The following is a 25,009-nucleotide window of genomic DNA, read 5'->3' on the forward strand; positions in this document are numbered from 1 at the left end:
TCCATGAACTGGTAACTTTCCACGAGGCGTTTAAACTCGGGATCGGTTTTCATACGGTGATCGTACTCGTGTTCCCACATTTCCACCACTTGGTATCCTTGCTGTTCTAACTTTAGGCGCCGCTGACAAGTGTCCTGGTACAAGTCTTCCATGGTTCGTTGCAAAAACTGATTTTTAGTGCCACGGTCAGGGTAACAGACGGGACATCCGTGAAATAAGCAACCGTTAAACTCGTACACGATCTTGGGGTTTTCTAAGTCCCAGCCATCGATCGAATACGTTCTGATGGTCTTTTCGCCCCCTCCGTTGCGAGCATGCTGAATCCACTTGTCTTCCTTGTCGCACAAGTAATGTAACCAGCGTAGGGCTTTGACCGAGTATTGACGCTTGACAAAGTGGGTCGTTTGAGGGCTGATGACAGCCACGGTGTTTTCAGGCATGAATCGTTGTCGATACACTAAGGAACACGCTTTGGCAATGGTGCAAGCTTCTTTCAAAGGATCGACCCCTCCGTGTTCCATGAACAGTTCTCGAAATTTTCCACAGCAACGCCGTAAAATGTCCATGTCGGAACGACAATACTTTAACATTTCTTCCTGAAAGTCGAAGGGGTCCGAGGCATGAGCCTGATACCAAGCGTAGAAAGCTTCTCGTTGTTCGGTACACATGTTGTCGGGGTCGTAATAGTGAGCCTCAGGCAAATGGGGTAGAACGGCGTGTTGATTGGCTTCCGTATTGAAAAAGTGAGGAAAGTACCCTTTAGCCATTTCTGTCATTCCAAACGTTTTAGGCATTCGACTCAAAGGCATGGCCAAGTAGCTCATCGAATCTTTAAACTGTACTTGTCCCACTTGCATGAAAATGATTTTGGCTCCGTTCAAAGTCACTTTAGGACGCTCGGTGCCTTGTTCCGTATAGTACCTCAAAAGAAACTGTCCATCGTATCCGGAGAAATTGTGAGCCATCACCGTGGCATGACGATGACAATCTCCGTAACGTTCGATGTCCTCTTGGCTCCACGTCTTGTCGATGGGGTCTAAGACCCATTGGGCAAAATCGGCTAACGTGTTCGGTCCCCGAAAGATTTTTTCACGCCCTCCAGGAATCTTGCTGCAGTGAGGGCAATGACTGAAGATAGGTTCTTGAATGCACTTCTCGCACGCTCGATGAGCCACGCAGAAATTAGGAATGTGAATGCCGGTCTCTTGCATGCATTCGAAATCGAAAAAGATGAAATTGCCTTTCTTCTTGTGACCGTCCTCTTTCTCTGGTGGGGGTTGGTATTTTTGCACGTAGCATTGGTGTTCCAAGTCCACGATGTGGTGACAAATGTGACATTTTTTCTTTCCTCGACATACGTGTGCCTTGGCAGTATTAGTACATATGCCTTGTCCACAGGTAGGGCACAATCTCAGCAGTTGACAAGCACATTTCTTCTGTGAACCTTGTGTCTTCAAATGTTGTTGGTAACAGGCAGGGCTGACAAACGTGCGCAGACAAGTTGAACAAGGCACTGGTTCTTCGCTCAGACAGCGTGAAGAGGCCAAACATCCTGGGCATTTCATTCCACAATGCTTGTGTTGCAGTCGATTGTTATAACCATAATCACATTTCTCACAATAATAAATATATCCCAGGAATCCGGTGATAGTGGTAATGGTATCGAAATGGTCATCGTGATAATAAACATGAATGTATTTTCCGTCCTTAAAATCTTGGCCTCGAAACAACAGAGGCCCGCGCACTTCTTGAGGGTACACTTTCAAGGTGTATCGTGAAGCTAGGACATCTTGCAATTTTTGCATCTCAGGAATGCCACAGGGTGTGTCTTTGGACAGGCCAGCTTGTTGCAACAGGAGTTCTGCTTCGTTTCGTTGTTTGGCTCGGTTCGATTTTCGAATGTTCTCCCAGTCTCTTTTCCATTCTACCGTGTCGTTCTTATTGGCATAGGTTCGTCCCACCACGATGGCACGGGCTAAACACATCTGGTCCTGAGGGTTGTTAATTCGGACGAGACTTGTTTTGGTGTTGCGAAGGTCGTCCACCAATAACATCTTTATGCGTCCAGTCCCTTGAGGAGGAGAGACGTGGGTCATGTCCAGTGTGGCTTTTCCATCGGTGATGTCAAACTGGTCATTAGATTGTTGTACGTGTTGAATCTTGTCCATGACTTTGGAAGCGGTCAATTCTGCAGGGGTGCTAAACTCGATCCAAACAGGGGATTTCAAACCGTCGTGTTGTATGGAAAGTCTCAAGCGATCGTCTTCTTTGGGTTGACATTGTCGCTTGAGTGCAGTGAGCAAAGAATCCCACACCCCAGTGATGAACACTTCTGCTTTCTCTAACGGCACTTCAGCCTTGAAATCTTTAAACTTCACCGTGTATTTGTAAGCCGTGGTTCTAAATTTTCTAGAGGAGCGCTTTTCCGTCTCTCGAATGGAATAGTATTTTTCAGGGTTGACTAAGGGTGGTGAACTTGGTTTAGAGGTTTCAAATTCTGGTTCACTCATGTCCTCTTCAAAATCACTGGCATGAATTTGTGCCAAGATTTCAGCCCTGGTACGAGGCGATAGATCACGTTTCTGCCTCTTACTTTCTTCTTCTTTCTTCTCGAATGAATAGGATCGTTTCATCTTGAGTGCAAAACGTCAAATGACTCAAGTTTAAACACCATAGACTAATTTATAGTCATGGCAGACCAGCATATATAAAAGGGTGTGTGTCTTGTCCTTTCACTATTCATTTCACTCTCAAGCCGAGCACAACGATGGAAGAGACTAACCAAATCGAACGTTTCATCAGAGCTTTGCGAGGGGTCATTAGAAAATTCTCATCAGACCAACCCACGGACTACTCTCCTTCCTTTAGAGATAAAAGTCAAGATACTTGCTATATCTGTCAGAAGAAAGGGCATTGGTCTTCAGAGTGTCCAGACCGTCAAAAAAGAAAAAAAACAGGGGCTAAAAAAGACAAAAGTAAAGATACCTGTTATTATTGTAAAGAAAAAGGACACTGGTCTCCAGATTGCCCAAAAAAGAAACAAGAGGAATCAGAAGAAAAGAGGAATTCTTCAGAAGAAGAGAGAGATTCTTCAGAGGAAGAGAGGGATTCTTCAGAGGAAGAGAGGGATTCTTCTGAGGAAGAAAGAAGACAGGTGAAGAAAAAGAAACAGGAGAAGAAAAGAAGAAGGGAAGAAAGCGAGGAGGAAGAAGAAGAGGAAAAGAGTGTGACGGTGAAAAAATTCAAAAAACAGAGAGACTAAACAAGGAGACAGAAGAAGTCAATGAACTTTTAATTAAAGTGTTCTGTTGTAAATTGTGAATTGGATTGTACAAAAATGGAGAAAAGAATAAATTAATGATACAAGGTAAGTGTCTTTGAGTTTTGATTTTAAAATAAGAAGCTACACTCACGCACTCATACAAAAAAGGTACTACAAGGGTAAAATGGGTGGGTTATTTTTTTTTTGAGCTATTGGCAAAATTGAAGGGCTATCTCTTTTCGAGAAATTTGGGTGGCCCTGAAAAGGGCCTTTTTATTTTGGTGTAGAGGTGAGTTTAAGCAATCAACTTTAACTGCCTTAAGCCTTTGCCACGGCCAAGGCCTACTTCTGGACTGCGTAATGTTGATGATGATGATGATTGGGTTGAAATCACTAAGGGTGGTACGGTAGTCTTAGTCACAGGGTTAACGTGTTTAGCTCGGGAAGGTCGTATTCTCTTCGGTCGTAATAAAGAAGTCTGATACATTTGTTTCAGACTTCTTAACTCCGCTAAAATGTCCAACAGTACCGTGACCGTTTGATTTTCACCCTCTTGTTTCTTTGCTGCTACTTCTTCTTGGTGTTGTTGCTGTTGTTTTTTTCTTACCTCTTCTTCTTGCTGTTGTTGCTGTAGGAGAAAAGCTTGTTCCGCTTCCTTTTGTCGTTGTATAAATTTCTCCAATTCTTCTTTCTGTCTCTGTCTAAAATTCTCCACTTGCGGTAATGAAGAAGGTAACGAAGGTTCCGGAACAAATTCTTGCGAGGAGAGAAAATCCACAAAATCCCAATTCACCTCTTCTGAAAGTAAGTCCGGGTTCCCTTGGGCAGTCTCCCCTGTTGGTGTACCCCAATGGATCGTTTTCTGAGTTTCCGTCATGTTGAATCACTGTCGCATAGATTGACTGCACACAAGCGCTAGCGAATCTATATAGACCACGTGACGTCACAGATTGCTCTCTTCGGATTGGATGCGGGCTGACTGAATTTTGTAACGCGTGTTCGGATTGGTGAATGAACTCAATCCGTTTCAATCCTTCCTCTACCTATAAATAAGCGCAGTTCACTGCATTGATTCACCTGTTCTCGTCGCTTCAAGATGTGGACCGATGTGCAATCTTCTACGCTTGTATCTTCCATGATGTTCCGGACGGACATACCCATGTATGTCCGATTCAAGTGGACCGTTGTCCACAGGACGGACACCAGCCTGTGGATACTTAGGATTTACGTGGAGAGACAAGGATGCCTCAAAAGAGTCCTGATTTACGGGCCAACAGTGAGACGCAGCCTAAGGACAAGAAGAAGACCAGTGCGGTGCCCTTTATGTTAATGGATACATTAACATAAACCCAAAGGCCCTTTTCAGGGCCAGCCATATTTCTCGAAAAGAGAATGACTTTTCAATTGCCTACCCCTTTTTTTAAAAATTGTTTTAAAAAAAAAAAAAAAAAAAAAACCCATGTTCAATTCCCGTTGTCCCTAGACAAGCCCAAACTCTATTCCCCATGTTAAATTCCCCTTGTCGCTAGAGTGACCCACGATTTATTCCCATGTTAATTTCCCTTGTCGCTAGACAGACCCACGATTTATTCCCATGTTAATTTCCCTTGTCGCTAGAGTGACCCACGATTTTTCTCCATGTTAAATTTCCATTGTCGCTAGAGTGACCCAGGGGGGGTCTGTAATGCTAATTCCCATTGTCGCTAGGGTGACCCTATTCACTACTCTCATGGAGGCAAACTCAATGAATATTAATCAGTTAAGTTAAGGAAGAATTAACGCGATAGCCTGAGAAATTGGCCGACCTGCGTTCAGTTTTCCTGACAGTGGTCATGATGGACCCAAACGCCACACCAAACAAATACGCGAGTCTGGATCATACTTGTTTATAACAAATGGAAATACTGGCGAGCAGGGTGAAATAGCGATGTTAATAACTCATCATCGCTATCGTAATTTACTACCACACATATATCACATATGACCAAAACCAGCATTGGTATCCGTCATGAATTGTTTACATTCAAAGTCATTTTCATAATCATCATCATTGATCGCCGGAGATGAAATTCAGTTTGAAGCAATCAGCATTTGTCTTGACGTATCCTTGACCGTCTTTGGCGTTTCTTTAAGATGAGATTTATAACTTCAAATAAGTGGATTCTGATTGCGGTGATGATCGGCTGAGCGGTGATGCTAACATTGACAGTAATGTTGGTGCCGCTTGTTAATGATGTGGAATTCGCTGACAAACCGTTAATTGTTAAAACAACATTGAAGAATTTGTCGATCAGGTGGTGGATGAGCAAATAGTGGATGCTAACACTGATGGCTAGTTCGTCTCATTGGTTTACGAATATTTGCTTTAGAGTGGTGTTACTAGACCCTCGTATGCGATCATATATAATCGAAGCGAGAGTAAGATAGAAACTGACCATAGGAACTAACATGATGTACCACTATCAACGTGAGACCAAGTTTGTAGTCTTAGCATTAGCATGTGAAAACAACTACTCTGTCCTACTGCGCCAACAGACATGAAAACACGTGGGGATTAGTTCTACAATGACGAGGTGATGTTAACCGAGTTTCCACCCTGGATGCATTTCCCGCTGATTATGTTGCACCAGCATTGACTCAACCAATGTGAGAAAAATCTCGACTGATATATATTTAACAAGGACACACCTGTCCGTGCAACATGTTTTGGGCGATCGTTTCAGAAACTATTCAGTTAATAAAAGAATTACATTTTTAAGCTCTCATGTAATTTTGTTGAAACCTTATGGAAGGGACCTGTTCCATCTTTGCGTTGGTACTTTCGTCACGCTTTTTAAACTAGTAAAGCTCAGCAAACCCTGGACATAATTCAACAATAATGATAGTGTAACTGTCTTATACAAGACTACGTAAGGTCTGTCTTGTTATATCATTTCAGCCAATACCCGTAACAATTGTCCTTAATGGTCAGTGTTCAGCCTATGTACTTGTACTCAGACTTCACTAATATACAGGAACGTGTGCAAACGCATTTTTCCACACTGAAATATGGTATTGTTATTACACATGCATATGAACCAATCTATCACAAATCCTAACATTAAATTATAAATTAAATTTTGTAATTCAATTTTGTATTGAAATTGTATTACACTTAACATAATTACAAATGAATCCAATGACGTCACTATCAGATTTAATAAAATCGATAAGCAAGACAGCATGTTGTTTTTAAAATTAAGATAAATGCTCATTAATTTATCATTACAAAATTCCAATTCAATATATGACAGAGCTGAAGCCCCTTTTCAAACGATTTTGGATCTCAAAGGCGGTTTTCTTATAAACATATCTCCTCAAGTAGCATTCACCATAAACATCCTCAATGACCATTCACCATAACCATCTTTCCTCAGTGACCATTCACCATAACCATCTTTCCTCAGTGACCATTCACCATAACCATCTTTCCTCAGTGACCATTCACCATAACCATCTCTCCTCAGTGACCATTCACCATAACCATCTTTCCTCAGTGACCATTCACCATAACCATCTCTCCTCAATGACCATTCACCATAACCATCTTTCCTCAGTGACCATTCACCATAACCATCTCTCCTCAATGACCATTCACCATAACCATCTCTCCTCAATGACCATTCACCATAACCATCTCTCCTCAATGACCATTCACCATAACCATCTCTCCTCAATGACCATTCACCATAACCATCTCTCCTCAATGACCATTCACTATAACCATCTCTCCTCAATGACCATTCACCATAACCATCTTTCCTCAATGACCATTCACCATAACCAACTTTCCTCAAGAAGTATTCACTATAACCATTTATCCTCAAGAACCATTCACTATAACCATATCTCCTCCATAACCATTCACCATCCTCTTTTCCAATTCAGTTTTGACTTTAAGGAATTTCTTCTCTTCAACTTTTATTTTAGTGATGGTGTTTCAGTCAATTAAATATCTTTACACTGGCAACATACTTCAGGAACCATTTCACACATCCTGATGCAAATTTGTAGAATTAATACCCCAATGCAGATTTAAAGAATTAAGACTCTGGTGCGTTTTTATAGAAGCATGGTCTTTATACGTGGGTTTTACAGCCACAATTAGAAACAGAACTTGTAAATGTTTCAGCATACTAGTACTGTAATTTCGCTTACTACAACAACAACAACTATTACTACTACTGCTGCGATAACGACGACGACGACTAATAATACTGCGGTTTTTTCTCTCAGTTTATTCAGGCATGATGGCACAAACATACTTTAGTAGCACATCCATATTTTTATGTCAGACAGGTGCTTCCCACCATGCTTTGATTTTTTGGCGCAGGGCTCTGATTTATTGCTACCAAGCATCATACTTTTCAAATTAGCACCAAAACTACAGTAAAGATTTAAAAGACACACTAACCAGATCATTGCCTGCTTTAGGTATTCCTACTTTTGAAAATGTCGCTGCTAGAATGAGCTAGAAAGAGTTTGTCACAAAATGTCAGCTAGACTGGGAAAAACACCCAAGAAACTTATTTTTAGCCCATTCCATATATACGGATATCATGTTAATGCCACGAGCCTTAGACCTTTCTGTAAAGCCGTACGGAATATTACAACTACTAATACAACAACCATGACAGCAACAACCACTGTTACCAACACCATCAACAGTAGTAGTCATTGTCTTCTACCTGATCTTAGTAATGATGAATAAATCTACAACATCCTCTGCAGGAGTGCGCTATTGTTGCAGAACTTGTCAACTGAACATCAGAATCGATCAATAGTACCTACGCCTTGTTTAGTGTAAGTGGGGTGTGTGTGTGAAAAACTTCAATATTATGTGCTTTCCATTGCAGATCACAAATGTCAAAATTTAAAACTATAAACGTCGATTTGTACTTTGATCATGTATTTTGGTTCCAACATCAGCAACACCTATCCGGCTATCCGCAATAGCGATAAGCGACGTTGATTTTCCTTCTTTTCAGATGTCTTTCATTGGATGTGTGTGTCTCTGTGTGTGTGTGTGTGTGTGTGTGAGAGAGAGAGAGAGAGAGAGAGAGAGAGAGAGAGAGAGAGATGGGGAGGGAGACATGGAGAGTAAAATAATGAGCGGAGGGGTTACCTAAGTTATTGAAAAGTTATTATATTTATATTATTGTTATATTCTCAAGTTTTACTACCAAAGAACGTGGTTGCAACGAAATAACTTCAATTAAAATAGGAGTGCCTTCGATTTAACACATACGGTAATGTTTCTGACGTATTTTTAATTGGCGTTGTTTGTTAGTTTTTTACTCGCTATATGCTATGGATGGTTCTGATGTTATGTCACTGAGACTGTTAATGTCACTTGCTAATTATGGGAACCATTATAATAACTAATGAACAGCACATGGATAATAATATAACAGCAATGAGATCTCAAATACTTTTATTAAAGAGACATACAAATTTTCTTAACTCAACTTTTAACTCCTATATATCGTGATACATCACCCATCACTTGATACGATATCGATCTACTGACACACTCTCGATGCAAGCTGTTCGAGATAATCCGGCAGTAGTACCACATATCGATGAATTTTATCATTGAATACAATATGGCGATGTCGATACATATCAGTGAATCGTTACACCTCTAGTATACACATAAAGAGATCGAATGAAGAATGGATAGATAATGGATTAATGAAAAGTTAACAGGAGAAATGTTTAAGACATATCACTGATATGCTTTGGGTTTATTTAGGTTCGAATCATTATATGCAATATATAATATTTTCATTAATTGTATTATTTATTCGCTACCTAGATGCAAAATATAATGAGTCCATATATCTGTGTGTGTGTGTGTGTGTGTGTGTGTGTGTGTGTGTGCATGAAAACTGAGATAAAATCTTGTGCAAATTAAGTGTAATTTGCATTTCCTCTGAGGATATGATACACGTCCTGTCTACGTATTAGGCTCCACCAGGCAGTGGTATGAGCTTATGATGTTGCCCTTATTTGTCCGTCGGTCCGCCATTCCGTGGTAAAACTTTACAACACGAAATATTTAAATATTAAATACGATAAAGATGTTTCACTGAAGATTTATGTTGCTATTTTGGTATTAGCAAAGCATTATGGGACATGAAGATTTGTATTTTCGTCTTGACATAAGTGATCCAGTTATCTTTCCGTCCGTCTGTCACAGGATGCTAATTAGATTATTTCAGGCACTGTGTTGTGACAACCGATTTCCATGAACGCATTTGTAGTTAAGTATGACGTGTCATGCAGATACACAAACATTCCAAATATTACAGCATTTTATCAAGGACTGACGTTGTTGTTGTTGTTGTTGTAGGGTTTAACGCCATTTTTCAGCACAAGATAGGCTATACACAGCGGCCAGTATAATTGGTGGAGGAAGAACCCTGGAAAACCCCGGGAAGAACCACCGACCCACGAGAAGCTACTGGCAAGCTTTCTCACGTACCCACGTTAGCCGAGCCTGAGACTCGAACTCACGCAGACAGAGGTGAGATGGCAGTGATCCGTAACGGTGAGCGCTTGAGACCACTCGGACACTCGGGGCCCCAAAGGACTGACGTAGCTGAAGGAACTATTACAGTATATACTCACTTATAACACGAGTCCAACTGCAAACTGCACAGACCCGGATCTTCCGTCGCATAATGCGCCACGAGATCTGGTTCTGTGCAGTTTGTTAGGAAAAATTAGCAGAACAAACAAATAGATCCTAATCTGCAAGCATTTTATGATACGGCAGAACATGGTCATTGTTGTTTGCAATTTGTCTCCATTTGTGTATACGGTATCTATAATTCCTAAAACAAAAACAAAGAAAGAAAGGAAAACGCTTAGGATTTCCTTTGTAAACAATTTTCACCAACAGCGAATGGGGTTTTCTTGTTCTAACCAAAATGCGACATACTACACAACTAAGGTGAATTTCTCAGGTAGATTATAATTGATAGAACAAAAAAACTGGAAGATCATTAGTCCATGCTTCAAATGTTAGGGCATAGATAAATCTATTTTACATTAAGATTCGTTTTGACTGACACAGATCACTGCTGCTGTCATTGCGTTCTCGCTGGTTCCATTCTGATCGGTTCGGATTATTTGAATCTCGTCATCCGGGTTATCAGCACCAGTCTCTACTGAGTCTAGAACCGTCGTGTTGGGTACATCGTCACGTACAAATAAAAGCGGATCTAGAAGGCCACCATTTCCGCGTTTAACCTTAGAAAATGTAATTTCATGTTCTGAATTGGGACATGTCCTTGGTACAGTCCCTTCTTCCTCAAAATCCAGGTTCTGTCTTTTGTTGAACTTCTCCATTTTGATGTCTTTATCAACAACCTTTTCTGGGTGTGCCATTTTTGTGTCTGTAAACCTGTTCTTGATTTTGTTCACTACTTTTGTATTCAGCTCCTCATTTTCATTAGAGATAGGTAGAACGATAATATCAATAGCATCTTCTTTCTCTTCCATAATGTTCATTTTCAAAGAGTTCTGATTATTTTCCATGTAATCTTCATCTGTTGACTTCTGAAATAAACGAAGCTGTCAATTTATAAAATACACACGCGCACATACACAAATCAGGAATGAAAGTGATTGTTTTATATCAACATATTTTTTTTATTTAATTTGCAAACAATATTAATAAATTATACAGAAATATATGATTATTATTGCTTGTCCAGTAATATTCATTTTAATTTTTCCTCTGTTTCATGCTGTTATTATTTACTTCATCTACTTCTTACATGGTCTCACGTTTTTTAAAGTAGCTTCATTTTTTTTACTCTGAATCTTGCGTCCAGTTGTTTGAATGCTAACGAATATGTCCACAATTGACCTATCAACTCTGCTCAGTTAAACACGAATTACCTTTTCCCGTTTAAAATTGTATCCACAGCGAAAAACCTTACGGATATACTCCGGTAGACAACAGAACATCTCGTCGTAGAAAGAAATCAAATAGCGGGGATCTGATTCTGCAGGTTTCACTGGACCTGTAAATATGACTTCAAAATTAGATCATATTTTCATTTCTTTCAAGGCAGATCAATGATTTCACAGGATGAAATTGTGCAGCACAAAGTACGCCACATTATTTTTATTCGGTTAGAACATTTAACTCAACCAATTTCTTTTTAAAGTACGATAAAATCGGAGGTTTTATCAACCTAAGAGTTATCATTATAGTTATCAGTATATTTATCATTATAGTTATCAGTACCTTTATCATTATAGTTATCAGTATATTTATCATTATAGTTATCAGTATATTTATCATTATATGTATCAGTATATTTATCATTATATGTATCAGTATATTTATCATTATATTTATCAGTATATTTATCATTATATTTATCAGTATATTTATCAGTATATTTATCATTATATGTATCAGTATATTTATCATTATATGTATCAGTATATTTATCATTATATTTATCAGTATATTTATCATTATATTTATCAGTATATTTATCAGTATATTTATCATTATATGTATCAGTATATTTATCATTATATATATCAGTATATTTATCATTATATGTATCAGTATATTTATCATTATATATTTATCATTATATGTATCAGTATATTTATCATTATATATATCAGTATATTTATCATTATATGTATCAGTATATTTATCATTATATATTTATCATTATATTTATCAGTATATTTATCAGTATATTTATCATTATATGTATCAGTATATTTATCAGTTTATTTTTTACAAGCTAAAATTCCTTGGCAGCAAACACCGTTTAACGTGTGTCAATATATACGGATTCAGTGAACCAAATAAATTGACATATTATGCGTAATTCAAGTAGAATGTCAGAAAAAAAAAAGAGAAAGAATGAAGGAAAGAAAAATGATAAAGACAACTTACCTGTCAGAAAACTTACGATTACTCCTACAACTATCGTCGTCAATATGCCTATAGTTCCAAACCATTGGTAGGACACCATGTACAACCTGCTTATTCCAGTCCTGTAAGATTGTTAGCAGGCGATTTATCCATTGTCACTGAAAATGTTTCTTAGAAATATTGTTAAATTTTTGTTCCTGTCAGATAACTGTACAAATTAAATTTTTAATTCATTTATGGATTGCAGTACTGCAATTTTGACAAAAATAAAGTTCTGATATGAATAATCGAATGACGAAATCATATAAATATCTACACCTATTGAGTGAAGAACGGTTAAATACATCATTACATTAAGAACTGTGCAAAAGTAGGGTATTTTGCAGAAACACTCGAAAGACTTTCTCTTCTAGGAGACTTCGCGTCCGTTTCCTTCCCTCGTACCGACTGTAATCGTTCATAAGACGAGTCAAACTGTAAATAACCAAGATCATGATCTGCAAAAGCATAATAAGACTACATATCAGGGTCTATACGATGTGTTCTACTGATTATTCCTAACACAATGAACAGACCCAGACATCCATGAGCATTATGCAACGGTAAATCTGAGTCTCTGTAGTTTGCAGTTGTTCTATACTTAAAAACGAGTATATATGTTATTTGGAAAAGCATTTGAGCTTGACAGCAGCAAAAGTAGTGAATAGGGGTAGTTTACGGACAATGGGAATTAGCATTAAAAACACCCTTGGGTCAGATTACGGACAATGGAAATTTAACATGGCGAAAAATCGTGGGTTAGATTACGGACAAGGGGAATTAACATGGCAAAAAATCGTGGGTCACTTTACGGACAAGAGGAATTTAACATGGCTATAAATCGTGGGTCACTCTACGGACAAGGGAAATTTAACATGGGATTTTTTTTAAAAAATTTTTTTTTAAAAAAAGTGTAGGCAATTCAAAGACTATCTCTTTTCGAGAAATATGGCTGGCCCTGAAAAGGGCCTTTGGTTTATGTTAATATGCCCTTAACATAAAGGGCATTTGCGACATCTTCTTTTCCTCAAACTTCGTCTTACAGCAGGGCCATACATCAGAGTCCTCTTGAGGCAACCTTGTCTCTCTATATAGACTCTTCTTATCCACAGGCTGCTGTTGGTCCTGTGGACAACGGTCCACTTGGATCGGACATACATGAGCATGTCCGTCCTGAACATCATGGAAGACACAAGGGTTGAAGATTCAACGTCGGTCCACATGTTGAGGCTCCGAGAATAGGTGAATCAATGCAGTGAACGGCGCTTATTTATAGGGACAGGAAGGATTGAAACGGATTGAGTTCATTCACCAATCCGAACACGCGTTACAGAATTCAGTCAGCCCGCATCCAATCCGAAGAGAGCAGTCTGTGACGTCACGTAGTCTATATAGATTCGCTAGCGCTTGTGTGCAGTCAATCTATGCGACAGTGATTCAACATGACGGAAACTCAGAAAACGATCCATTGGGGTGCACAAGCAGGGGAGACTGCCCAAGGGAACTCGGACTTACTTTCAGAAGAGGTGAATTGGGATTTTGTTGATTTTCTCTCCTCGCAAGAATTTGTTCCGGAACCTTCGTTACCTTCTTCATTACCGCAAGTGGAAAATTTTAGACAGAGACAAAAAGAAGAATTGGAGAAATTTATACAACGACAAAAGGAAGCGGAACAGGCTTTTCTCCTACAGCAACAGCAACAAGAAGAAGAGGTAAGAAAAAAACAACAGCAGCAACAGCAAGAAGAAGTAGCAGCAAAGAAACAAGAGGGTGAAAATCAAACGGTCACGGTACTGTTGGACATTTTAGCGGAGTTAAGAAGTCTGAAACAAATGTATCAGACTTCTTTATCACGACCGAAGAGAATACGACCTTCCCGAGCTAAACACGTCAACCCTGTGACTAAGCCTACCGTACCACCCTTAGTGATTTCAACCCAATCATTATCAACATTACGCAGTCCAGAAGTAGGCCTTGGCCGTGGCAAAGGCATAAGGCAGTTAAAGTTGATTGCTTAAACTCACCCTTTCACCATGAAGAAAAAAGGCCCTTTTCAGGGCCACCCACATTTCTCGAAAAGAAATACAATTTCAATTTGCCAATAACTCAAAAAAAAAATAAACCCCACCCATTTTACCCTTATAGTACGTGTCTGTGTATGAGTGCGTGAGTGTACGTTCTTATTTTAAAATCACAACTCAAAGACACTTACCTTATATCATTCATTTATTCTTTTCTCCATTTTTTTTACAATCCAATTGACAATTCACAACACTTTAATAAAAAGTTCATTGACTTCTTCTTTCTCCTTGTTTACTCTCTCTGTTTTTTAAATTTCTTCACCGTCTTTTCCTCATTTTCTTCCCTTCTTCTTTTCTTCTTCTCCTGTTTCTCCTGTTTCTTTGCCTCTTGTAAATAGAATTGTCTTTTTTCTTCCTCTTCTTCCTCTAAAGAATCCCTCTCTTCTTCTGAAGAATCCTTCTTTTCTTCTGACTCCTCTTTTTTCTTTTTTGGGCAATCTGGAGACCAATGTCCTTTTTCTTGACAATAATAACAGGTATCTTGACTTTTGTCTTTTTTAGTCCCTGTTTTTGTTCTTTTTTCACGGTCTGGACACTCTGAAGACCAATGCCCTTTCTTCTGACAGATATAGCAAGTATCTTGACTTTTATCTCTAAAGGAAGGAGAGTAGTCCGTAGGCTGGTCTGAAGAGAATTTTCTAATGACCCCTCGCAAAGCTCTGACGAAACGTTCCATCTGGTTAGTCTCTTCCATCGTTGTGCTCGGCTTGAGAGTGAAATGAATAGTGAAAGAACAAGACACACACCCTTTTATATACACTGGTCTGCTATGACTATAAAGTAGCTTATGGTGTTTGAACTTGAGTCATTTGACTTTTTGCTTTCAAGGTGAAACGATCCCATTCATTCGAGAAGAAAGAAGAAGAAAGAAGTAAGAGGCAGAAACGTGATCTATCGCCTCGTACCAGGGCTGAAATCTTGGCACAAATTCATGCCAGTGATTTTGAAGAGGACATGAGTGAACCAGAATCCAAACCCTCTAAACCAAGTCCACCACCCTTTGTCAACCCTGAAAAGTACTATTCCATTCGAGAGACGGAAAAGCGCTCCTCTAGAAAATTTAGAACCACGGCTTACAAATACACGGTGAAGTTTAAAGATTTCAAGGCTGAAGTACCGTTAGAGAAAGCAGAAGTGTTCATCACCGAGGTGTGGGATTCTTTGCTCACCTCACTCAAGCGACAATGTCAACCCAAAGAAGACGATCGCTTGAGACTTTCCATACAACACGACGGTTTGAAATCCCCTGTTTGGATCGAGTTTAGCACCCCTGCAGAATTGACTGCTTCCAAAGTCATGGACAAGATTCAACACGTACAACAATCTAATGATCAGTTTGACATCACCGATGGTAAAGCCACACTGGACATGACCCACGTCTCTCCTCCTCAAGGGACAGGACACAAAAAGATGTTATTGGTGGACGACCTTCGCAACACCAAAAAGAGTCTCGTCCGAATTGACAACCCTCATGACCAGATGTGCTTAGCCCGTGCCATCGTGGTGGGACGAACCTATGCCAACAAGAACGACACGGTAGAATGGAAAAGAACCTGGGACACTATTCAACGTTCCGACCGAGCCAAACAACGAAATGAAGCAGAACTCCTGTTACAACAAGCCGGACTGTCCAAAGACACACCCTGTGGCATTCCTGAGATGCAAAAATTGCAAGATGTCCTAGCTCCACGATACACCTTGAAAGTGCACCCTCAAGAAGTGCGCGGACCTCTATTGTTTCGAGGGCAAGACTTTAAGGATGGAAAATACATTCATGTCTATTATCACGATGACCATTTCGATACGATTACCACTATCACTGGATTCCTGGGATACAGTTATTACTGTGAGAAATGTGACCATGGTTATAACAATCGAGAGCAACACAAGCATTGTGGATCGAAATGCTCAGGATGTTTGGTCTCTTCACCCTGTCTGAGCGAAGAACCAGTGCCTTGTTCCACTTGTCTGCGCACGTTTGTCAGCCCTACCTGTTACCAACAACATCTGAAAACGCAAGGTTCACAGAAGAAATGTGCTTGTCAACTCCTGAGATTGTGCCCTACGTGTGAACAAGTCATATGTACCAATGCTGCCAAGGCACACGTATGTCGAGGAAAGAAAAAATGTCACATTTGTCACCACATCGTGGACTTGGAACACCAATGTTACGTGCAAAAATACCAACCCCCACCAGAGAAAGAGGACGGTCACAAGAAGAAAGGCAATTTCATCTTTTTCGATTTCGAATGCATGCAAGAGACCGGCATTCACATTCCTAATTTCTGCGTGGCTCATCGAGCGTGCGAGAAGTGCATTCAAGAACCTATCTTCAGTCATTGCCCTCACTGCAGCAAGATTCCCGGAGGGCGTGAAAAAATCTTTCGGGGGCCAAACACGTTAGCCGATTTTGCCCAATGGGTCTTAGACCCCGTCGACAAGACGTGGAGCCAAGAGGACATCGAACGTTACGGAGATTGTCATCGTCATGCCACGGTGATGGCTCACAATTTCTCCGGATACGATGGACAGTTTCTTCTCAGATACTATACGGAACATGGCACCGAGCGTCCTAAAGTGACTTTGAACGGAGCCAAAATCATTTTCATGCAAGTGGGACAAGTGCAGTTTAAAGATTCGATGAGTTACTTGGCCATGCCTTTGAGTCGAATGCCTAAAACGTTTGGAATGACAGAAATGGCTAAAGGGTACTTTCCACACTTTTTCAATACGGAAGCCAATCAACACGCCGTTCTATCCCATTTACCTGAGGCTCACTATTACGACCCCGACAACATGCGTACCGAACAACGAGAAGCTTTCTACGCTTGGTACCAGGCTCACGCCTCGGACCCTTTCGACTTTCAGGAAGAAATGCTAAAGTATTGTCGTTCCGACGTGGACATTTTACGGCGTTGCTGTGGAAAATTTCGAGAACTGTTCATGGAACACGGAGGGGTCGATCCTTTGAAAGAAGCTTGCACCATTGCCAAAGCGTGTTCCTTAGTGTATCGACAACGATTCATGCCTGAAAACACCGTGGCTGTCATCAGCCCTCAAACGACCCACTTTGTCAAACGTCAATACTCGGTCAAAGCCCTACGTTGGTTACATTACTTGTGCGACAAGGAAGACAAGTGGATTCAGCATGCCCGCAACGGAGGGGGCGAAAAGACCATCGGAACGTATTCGGTCGATGGCTGGGACTTAGAAAACCCCAAGATCGTGTACGAGTTTAACGGTTGCTTATTTCACGGATGTCCCGTTTGTTACCCTGACCGTGGCACTAAAAATCAGTTTTTGCAACGAACCATGGAAGACTTGTACCAGGACACTTGTCAGCGACGCCTAAAGTTAGAACAGCAAGGATACCAAGTGGTGGAAATGTGGGAACACGAGTACGATCACCGTATGAAAACCGATCCCGAGTTTAAACGCCTCGTGGAAAGTTACCAGTTCGTGGACCCGCTGAACCCGAGGGATAGTTTGTACGGAGGAAGGACCAATGCCACCTGTTTGCTGTACCAAGCCGACGAAGAGAAAGGAGAAGAAATCAAATACTTGGACGTGTGTTCGCTGTATCCCTACGTGTGCAAATATTGTCGTTTTCCCGTAGGGCACCCACAATTGCTGACGGAACACATCGACCTGAAAAACATTCGACAATACGAAGGCTTGATCAAGTGTAAAGTTTTGCCTCCCACGAACCTCTACCATCCCGTCTTACCTCACCATTGTCAAGGCAAACTGATGTTTCCCTTGTGCCGTACTTGTGCCGAAACGTGCAACCAAGACCAAGCTTGTCAGCACAGCCAGGAAGAACGGGCCTTGACGGGAACCTGGGTCAGCGTAGAATTGTTCAAAGCTTTGGACATGGGATACCAACTGTTAGAAGTGTACGAAATTTGCCACTTTCCCAAGACACAACAATACCACAAGGGTGACCCCAGTCAGAAAGGCATTTTCGCCGACTACGTGGATGCCTTTTTGAAACTGAAGCAAGAAGCCAGCGGCTATCCTTCCTGGTGTCACACTCCCGAAGACCAAATACAATTCAAAGAGAAATACTACGAACAAGAAGGCATCACTTTAGACCACATCGAGAAAAACGAAGGCAGGCGATCGTTTGCCAAAGTGATGTTAAATTGCTTGTGGGGTAAAATGGCACAACGACCGTGTTTACCCAAGACGGAATATTTGACAGAACATTCCCGCTACTTCCAGATGATTCACGACAAAACCAAATACATGAAATACGTGGACGTCGTTCGAGAGAATTTAATCTTGGTCAATTACGAAGAAGATCTGGACTTTGTACAAGACGACCCTTTTGGAAATGTCATCATTGCGGCTTACGTGACAGCCCATGCTCGCTTAAAATTGTACGAAGCTTTAGAACTGTTAGAAGAACGCGTCCTGTACTTTGACACGGACAGTTGCATTTACATCCATCACCCGATTCAACATCACCCTGACATCGAAGGAGACCGTTTAGGAGCCTGGACAGACGAGCATCCCGACGACAAGATTGTAAGTTTTGTCAGTGGCGGTCCCAAAAATTACGGCTACGAATACCGTGACAAACAAGGAGAAGTGCACACGACGTGCAAAGTGAAAGGACTGACTCTGAATTATCGTACCAGTCGAGTGGTCAACTTTGGGGTATTGAAAGAAGCCTTGCAATCGGGAGAGGATGGAAACTTTAAAGTGACCACTTATCAACCGAACAAGATTGTACGTTTACCCACTCACCACATCGTCAGTCGACCCTTGGAAAAAGTCTATCAAATTGTATACCAGAAGCGAGTTCGACTTCCCAATCATTTCACCTTACCGTACGGTCACGTCGGTATTGGTCTGTATATAAAAAAGGAACCCTAGGCAAGATCGATAGTTCATTGTGACTACCAAGACCAAGCGAACAAGATGAATACTTTGAAAGAGGCATCGTTCCAGTTTGGGGATTGTAAAAAAGTTGTATCTTCCTCTAGTGTGACTAATACTGGATGGATAAGACCCATGCATTGCGACGGAAAATGTCCGGAAGGAAACTGCGATTGTCCATGTGGTTACCATTGTAATTGCGTAACGGAGTTTGCAGACGAGTGCGATTGTGAGCCTTGCGATGGGACCGATGCTGTACCTTGTGACCTGAGCGATGCCGTAAAGCATCATGGGAACTTTAGTACCCCTACCCCTATCATGGAAAGTGATGCTGTGCGTGTCAGACCTGTGGGATGCGAAAGTGATGCTGCTCGTCCTCTTGGACATTTTACTGGGTTTAAAGGGGAATGTCGACCTTCACGTTTACCTCCCTACGGATGTCATCCAGCCCTGAGCAAACTCCTGTTCATGTCACCCAACCCTTATCGAAACGAACCTGTGAAAGACGAATATTCGTTTCCTGTGCGTTTGTCGGAATACTGCGACTTTGAAAATCGTCTTCAATCGTTCAAAGGAAAATGGCCAAAGTATCTGGGAGGACCGACCCCCGAAGAATTAGCCAGAGCCGGATTTTTCTACTTGGACGAAGGAGATAAAGTCAGGTGCTTCAGTTGCGATGTGACACTTCACCACTGGGAACCGCAAGATTCGGCCTACGTAGAACATGCTCGATGGTCACCGAATTGTCATTACTTACCTTTAGTGGGACCGAGACATTGAAGTAACTTCTTACCATAATAATCTGTTCATGAATACTTTACAAGAGAACATTCGTGCTTTGCCTGTGGAGTTGAGAGAACGCATTTATCGAGAACTGGTCAAAATACAAGTGAAACGTAAAGAACAATTGCATCCGTTACGTCACCGGTGTTTGAACCACTGGTACCTTCAGGCTATACAAGGACTGATTGAGTTGAAAGTGTTCCATTGGACAGACATTGATCAACGACCTCCTGGTTATAAAAAGGAATGGTTTGGTATTGACGATTCTATCTACAACATTGTAAACGTACTGCATCGAATTCCAGAGGAAGAGTTAACGAATTACCAACATCTTTCACGCAATGTCAACTTGGTGAAAGAGGAAACTTCTGAACGAATTGTAATGTGTAGATTAGTGGTGAAACGATTTAGATTCGACAATGAATTAAAACCATGTTTGTGCAAACAGTACATTTCTTGTGTCAGACCAAAGAGGATTTAGTATGACCTATTCATGGATACTTTACAAGAGAACATTCGTGCTTTGCCTGTGGAGTTGAGAGAACGCATTTACCGAGAGCTGGTCAAAATACAAGTCAAACGTAAAGAACAATTGCATCCGATACGTCACCAGATTTTTAACCACTGGTACCTGAATGGTATAAGAGAACTGATTCGTCAGAAATTCTTTCAATGGTCAGACATTGTTCAAAACTTTGAGGTCGCTAATGATCGACATGTTCATAATTATGGTTACTTCGAGATTCACCTACAGCAATACATTGAGGAAGACAAGGTAAAGGATTACCAACATTTGTTACGTGGAATCTACTTAGCGGAAGAGGAAACACCTAAACGAACTCTGACGTTTCGGTTACAGTATGCAAGATTTAGATTCCCTACTGGAGAACGAAGATCTCTGGCTAGAAAGTACGTGTATTGCATCCAAAAAAAAGAGAATATAAAAACAGGCTGCCATGCCACGGTTTATGTCACATGTCATCCAACAGATTCCGTGGAAGGAACTCAATGACCATATTCAAACCGTGGATCATTACCATCAATTATTACAAGAACTGTATCCATTCAATTTGGGACGACAAGTGGTGTGTGTCTTAGTGACTTGTTTTTTGGGATTTCGTTTACCAGCCGATTCTTTGTGGACTCTTTACGATCAGTACTTACCACCTCAATGGCCTTAAATGGTCACGAAAAACTCCTTTTGCTCAAAGCCTTGCGTTTTCATCTGGATACTTCTCGACCTCAACAGGAAAAAAAGATTCGTCAACTTTTAGCTACCCAAGACGTGTATGACGATGTGTGTGTAGCTTGTGACTTACATCCCCATTGGACAGATGTCCGTGCCTGGAAAGAATGGGGTTTTGAGGCTTGGACCCAAGAAGTGGCCCAGTATGCACGAGAGTTGTTCAAGGAAAAAAGTTACTTTTCATCCCGTGTTAGTGACGGTGCCAGAAGAACCCGTCACCCAGGACAGGACTGTCGTGGACAGGCCTGAAAGACCCTTTCGGGAGGACACTTGTGTGACCTTACCCCCTGTTGAACTGGTTAGAACATTACCCAAAACATGTGGTTGTTGTACAGACACTTGTGTTTATTCCACATTCATCGTTATCATGTGCCTTTTATTCTTGTACTTAAGCCTTTGGCTTTTATGTATTTTTGTCTTTCGTATTCATGTTTGAAAAAAAACATTCAATAAACGTGTTCTGAAAAAAGTATATAAACTCTTGTCTTGTTTGTTTTTCGTGTCACAAGTGACATTTCTCACACCATGGCTACCTCTACTGTCTCTGCTCCCTCTTCTTCTACTGTCAAAGTCATCGACGAACACTTAGATCGTGCCAGTTGGGAGGCTTTGTATCTTCGCCATCCCTTCAACATGCTCATTGCTGGACCTAGCGGTTCAGGCAAAACCGAATTCGTCAAACGTTTGATCGAACATAAACATCATTTGATCGATCGGCCCCCTCAACGAATCGTGTGGTGTTACAAAGAGTGGCAATCGGCGTACAGCCTCTTGCGAGAAAGTCAAGGCGATTCCATCGTGTTTGTGGAAGGCATTCCTAAAGAAGACGACGGCATCGTCTCTGACTCCCGTCTAACCCATTTGGTCATTTTCGACGACATGTTAGGAGAAGACGAAGAAGAAATTAAATTGTGGTTCACGCGCAAAGGGCATCACCGTAATGCCAGTGTCGTTTACATCACCCAAAATTTGTTTCAACAAAGTAAAGCCCATCGCACCATCAGTCTCAATGCGCATTACGTGGTCTTGTTTAAAAGCCCTCGAGATAAATCGCAAGTGCAAGTCTTAGCCAAACAGTTAGGAACGCCTTGGCTGACTCAGGCGTACGACGATGCCACTCAAACGCCACACGCCTATTTACTCGTCGATTTGAAACCTACGACCCCCGAGGATTTGCGATTTCGTACCCACTTGTTTCACCACTGGTGCCAAGACGGAGGGCCTGTCCTGTACACGTCTCCGTCCTCGACTTCATTTCACTCCCCATGAAAAAATCTATAAAAACCTCAGACCCTTTTTCGTCTGTCTCACACAGTGTGAACATGACGTCCCTTCAGTCGCATCTTCCCGTCAAATTGATTCGTGCCTTGTATGGCATCAGTCGAGAAAAAGATCCACAAACACGAGCCCGTGTCTTAGAAGCTAGTCTCAAAGAAGTCTTACGATGGTTCACGGTGACGGCACGTCAATTACTCCAAGGAATCATTCAGATTCCTCATCAAACCCAACGCTTTTTCGATCGAAACAAAGTCGCTTTGGTCCAACTGGCCGATCCCCGCATCGACACTCAAACCAAAAAACAAATCATTTTGAAACCTGGAGGGAGCGGTACTCTAGGAGGGGTCATCATTCGTTCACTCTTAAGATGGGATCCTAATGCCCCCAAAGTTATCCCCAAGACAAAAGTCCAACGAAGCCCCAAGAAGAAAAAGAAAAAGACCAAGTCCCCAAGAAGAATAACTTCTCCAGTGGCAGGACCCTCCTCTTACCAGACACCACCCCGGAAAAAGAAAAGAAGCCCCCAGAAAAAGAAACAGAGAAAAAGTCCCCAGAAAAAGAAAAGTCCACAGAAGAAGAAAACTAGTCGCAAGAGAGGCACTTCGGCCAGGACGCAACCTTACACTCGCAAGCCACGACCTGCCACAGCGTCTCCGGCAGCCTCACGTTTGTCCACTTCTCCGTTGATGTCACCAGGAACTGAAGAGTACTTGGAGACGTTGATTACACCAAGAACTTCTCCGTTGATGACCCCCAAAAGAACTTCCCCAGTGGCAGGACCTTCCAATTTAGCGGCAGTGGCTGCTGCTCACAAAGTACCTTCTCCCAAAATCAAAGTCCATGAAAGATCGGGCATGTTACAAAGTTTACTGGATTTGTCCAAGCAAGAACTGGCTCGATTTAGTCCGTTGCGTACCCCTGCACGACGTGTCATGCCTGTCCTCAAACTAATACGCCGTAAAGACAATCAGTGGCGACGCGTTCCAGTATAAAAAAGGCCTGTGACCGAGTAGGGTATCAGTGTTTTTAGGTGCTCCTAAAGACTCAAAGATGTCACCCTCCAGAAAACCCCAAGGAAAGAAAAGGAAAGGACTGCCACCACGTTTAGCCAAACATGGGGACCTGTTATCTGTCCTGTCCAAAGCTTCTCCACCCCTACGAAAAAAACTCATTCAAACGGCCTCCAAAGAGGTCATCGATACCGTGTGCGAATGTTGTTTGAACGTTTTGAAAGGCACGATCCCTTTGTCCAAACACCAGAAACAATGCTTAGGCAAACATCGTCACGTTCTTCGGAAAATGGTTCGAAAGAAAATTCCCATTCGTCAAAAAAAGAAGATGTTGGTCCAACGTGGAGGCATTTTACCTCTCTTGTTAGGCCCCTTACTGAAAGGAGTCTTGGGAACCATGTTGGGAGGACTGATGGGAGCAAGATAAAAAGGCCTTCGGAAGTCCCAAGATCTCAGAATCGACCCCTGACAACCCCATGGAAGGACGAAAACTAGCTTTAGTGCCTTACAAACGATGGATGGAATACCATCGGTGGCAAGAACAACGCACCCCGCATTTACCTCCCAATCCCAATTTGAGCGAGATGTCCCAGTTACAACACGAATTGCAGTCCTTGATGGATCGCCAAGATTTGTCCGAAACAGAAAAATCGCAAAAGTACGGTCAACTCTTGCAACGACTGCAACTCTTTCACCAGAAAGCTTTAGACGAAACAGCTTTACCCACTCTAAAAGATTTTAAGACCTTGATGAAAAGTCCAGCACCATCACCAGTACCAGTACCAGTACCATCACTACCCGTGACCAAGACAGAAAAAGGAGAAGAAGAGGAAGGGTTTCAAACTCCACCAGAAAAAGTACGCAAGTTAACAACACCACCTACCTCCAGAATTGGATGGATTAAAAAGATGATGGCCACCCCTTCTTCCTCACAAGAGAAAAAGAAAGTGAAGACAGAAGTGAAACAAGAACCGATATCCCCCGCTCAGACATCCTCCTCCTCCTCTTCGACACCTATTGCTGGTCGCACACGCAAAGCCTTGCAATCCAAGAAAATACCCCAAGAGAAAAAGAGTAGCCTCTTCCAAGAGTGGGTGCCTTATTAACACACAAACACAAAAAAAATGGAAAAAGTCTTAGCCAGCATTTACTACGATCCCTCGCATCCTGCAGGTTACGCAGGAGTTCAAAAATTGTATCGTGCTGCCAAAACTCGACTGAAAAGTCTCCGTTTACCTCAAGTGCAACGATGGTTACAAGAACAAGCTACCTACACTTTACACAAACCCATTCGACGCAAGTTTGCCAGAAGTCGCACCCGAGTGGAAGGCATCGATCATCAATGGCAAGCCGATTTAGCCGATGTCTCTCATTTGGCCAGCTACAATCGTGGCTACAAATATTTGTTCTGTGTCATCGACGTCTTTTCGAAATTTGCCTGGGTCGTGCCCTTGACTTCCAAATCGAGCA

At 41.6% G+C, this 25,009-nt stretch overlaps 1 protein-coding gene across 1 annotated transcript in view; it reads right to left on the reverse strand.

Annotated features, from left to right (window-relative positions):
• Positions 1–6,618: 6,618 nt before the first annotated feature.
• Positions 6,619–25,009, reverse strand: part of LOC149798542 (sodium-dependent multivitamin transporter-like) — a 60,023-nt gene continuing 41,632 nt past the window's right edge. Inside the window, exons 14-17 of the mRNA XM_089957177.1 lie at positions 12,240–12,340; positions 11,213–11,337; positions 10,379–10,867; positions 6,619–7,173 (exon numbers count right to left, since the gene is read on the reverse strand). Coding sequence (XP_089813303.1) covers positions 6,619–7,173; positions 10,379–10,867; positions 11,213–11,337; positions 12,240–12,340 — 1,270 coding nt within the window. The remainder of the gene's footprint in view (positions 7,174–10,378; positions 10,868–11,212; positions 11,338–12,239; positions 12,341–25,009) is intronic.

The sequence above is a fragment of the Sinohyriopsis cumingii genome, chromosome 5, assembly GCF_028554795.1.
Source record: "Sinohyriopsis cumingii isolate HCF-2022 chromosome 5, ASM2855479v2, whole genome shotgun sequence".
Taxonomy (NCBI): domain Eukaryota; kingdom Metazoa; phylum Mollusca; class Bivalvia; order Unionida; family Unionidae; genus Sinohyriopsis; species Sinohyriopsis cumingii.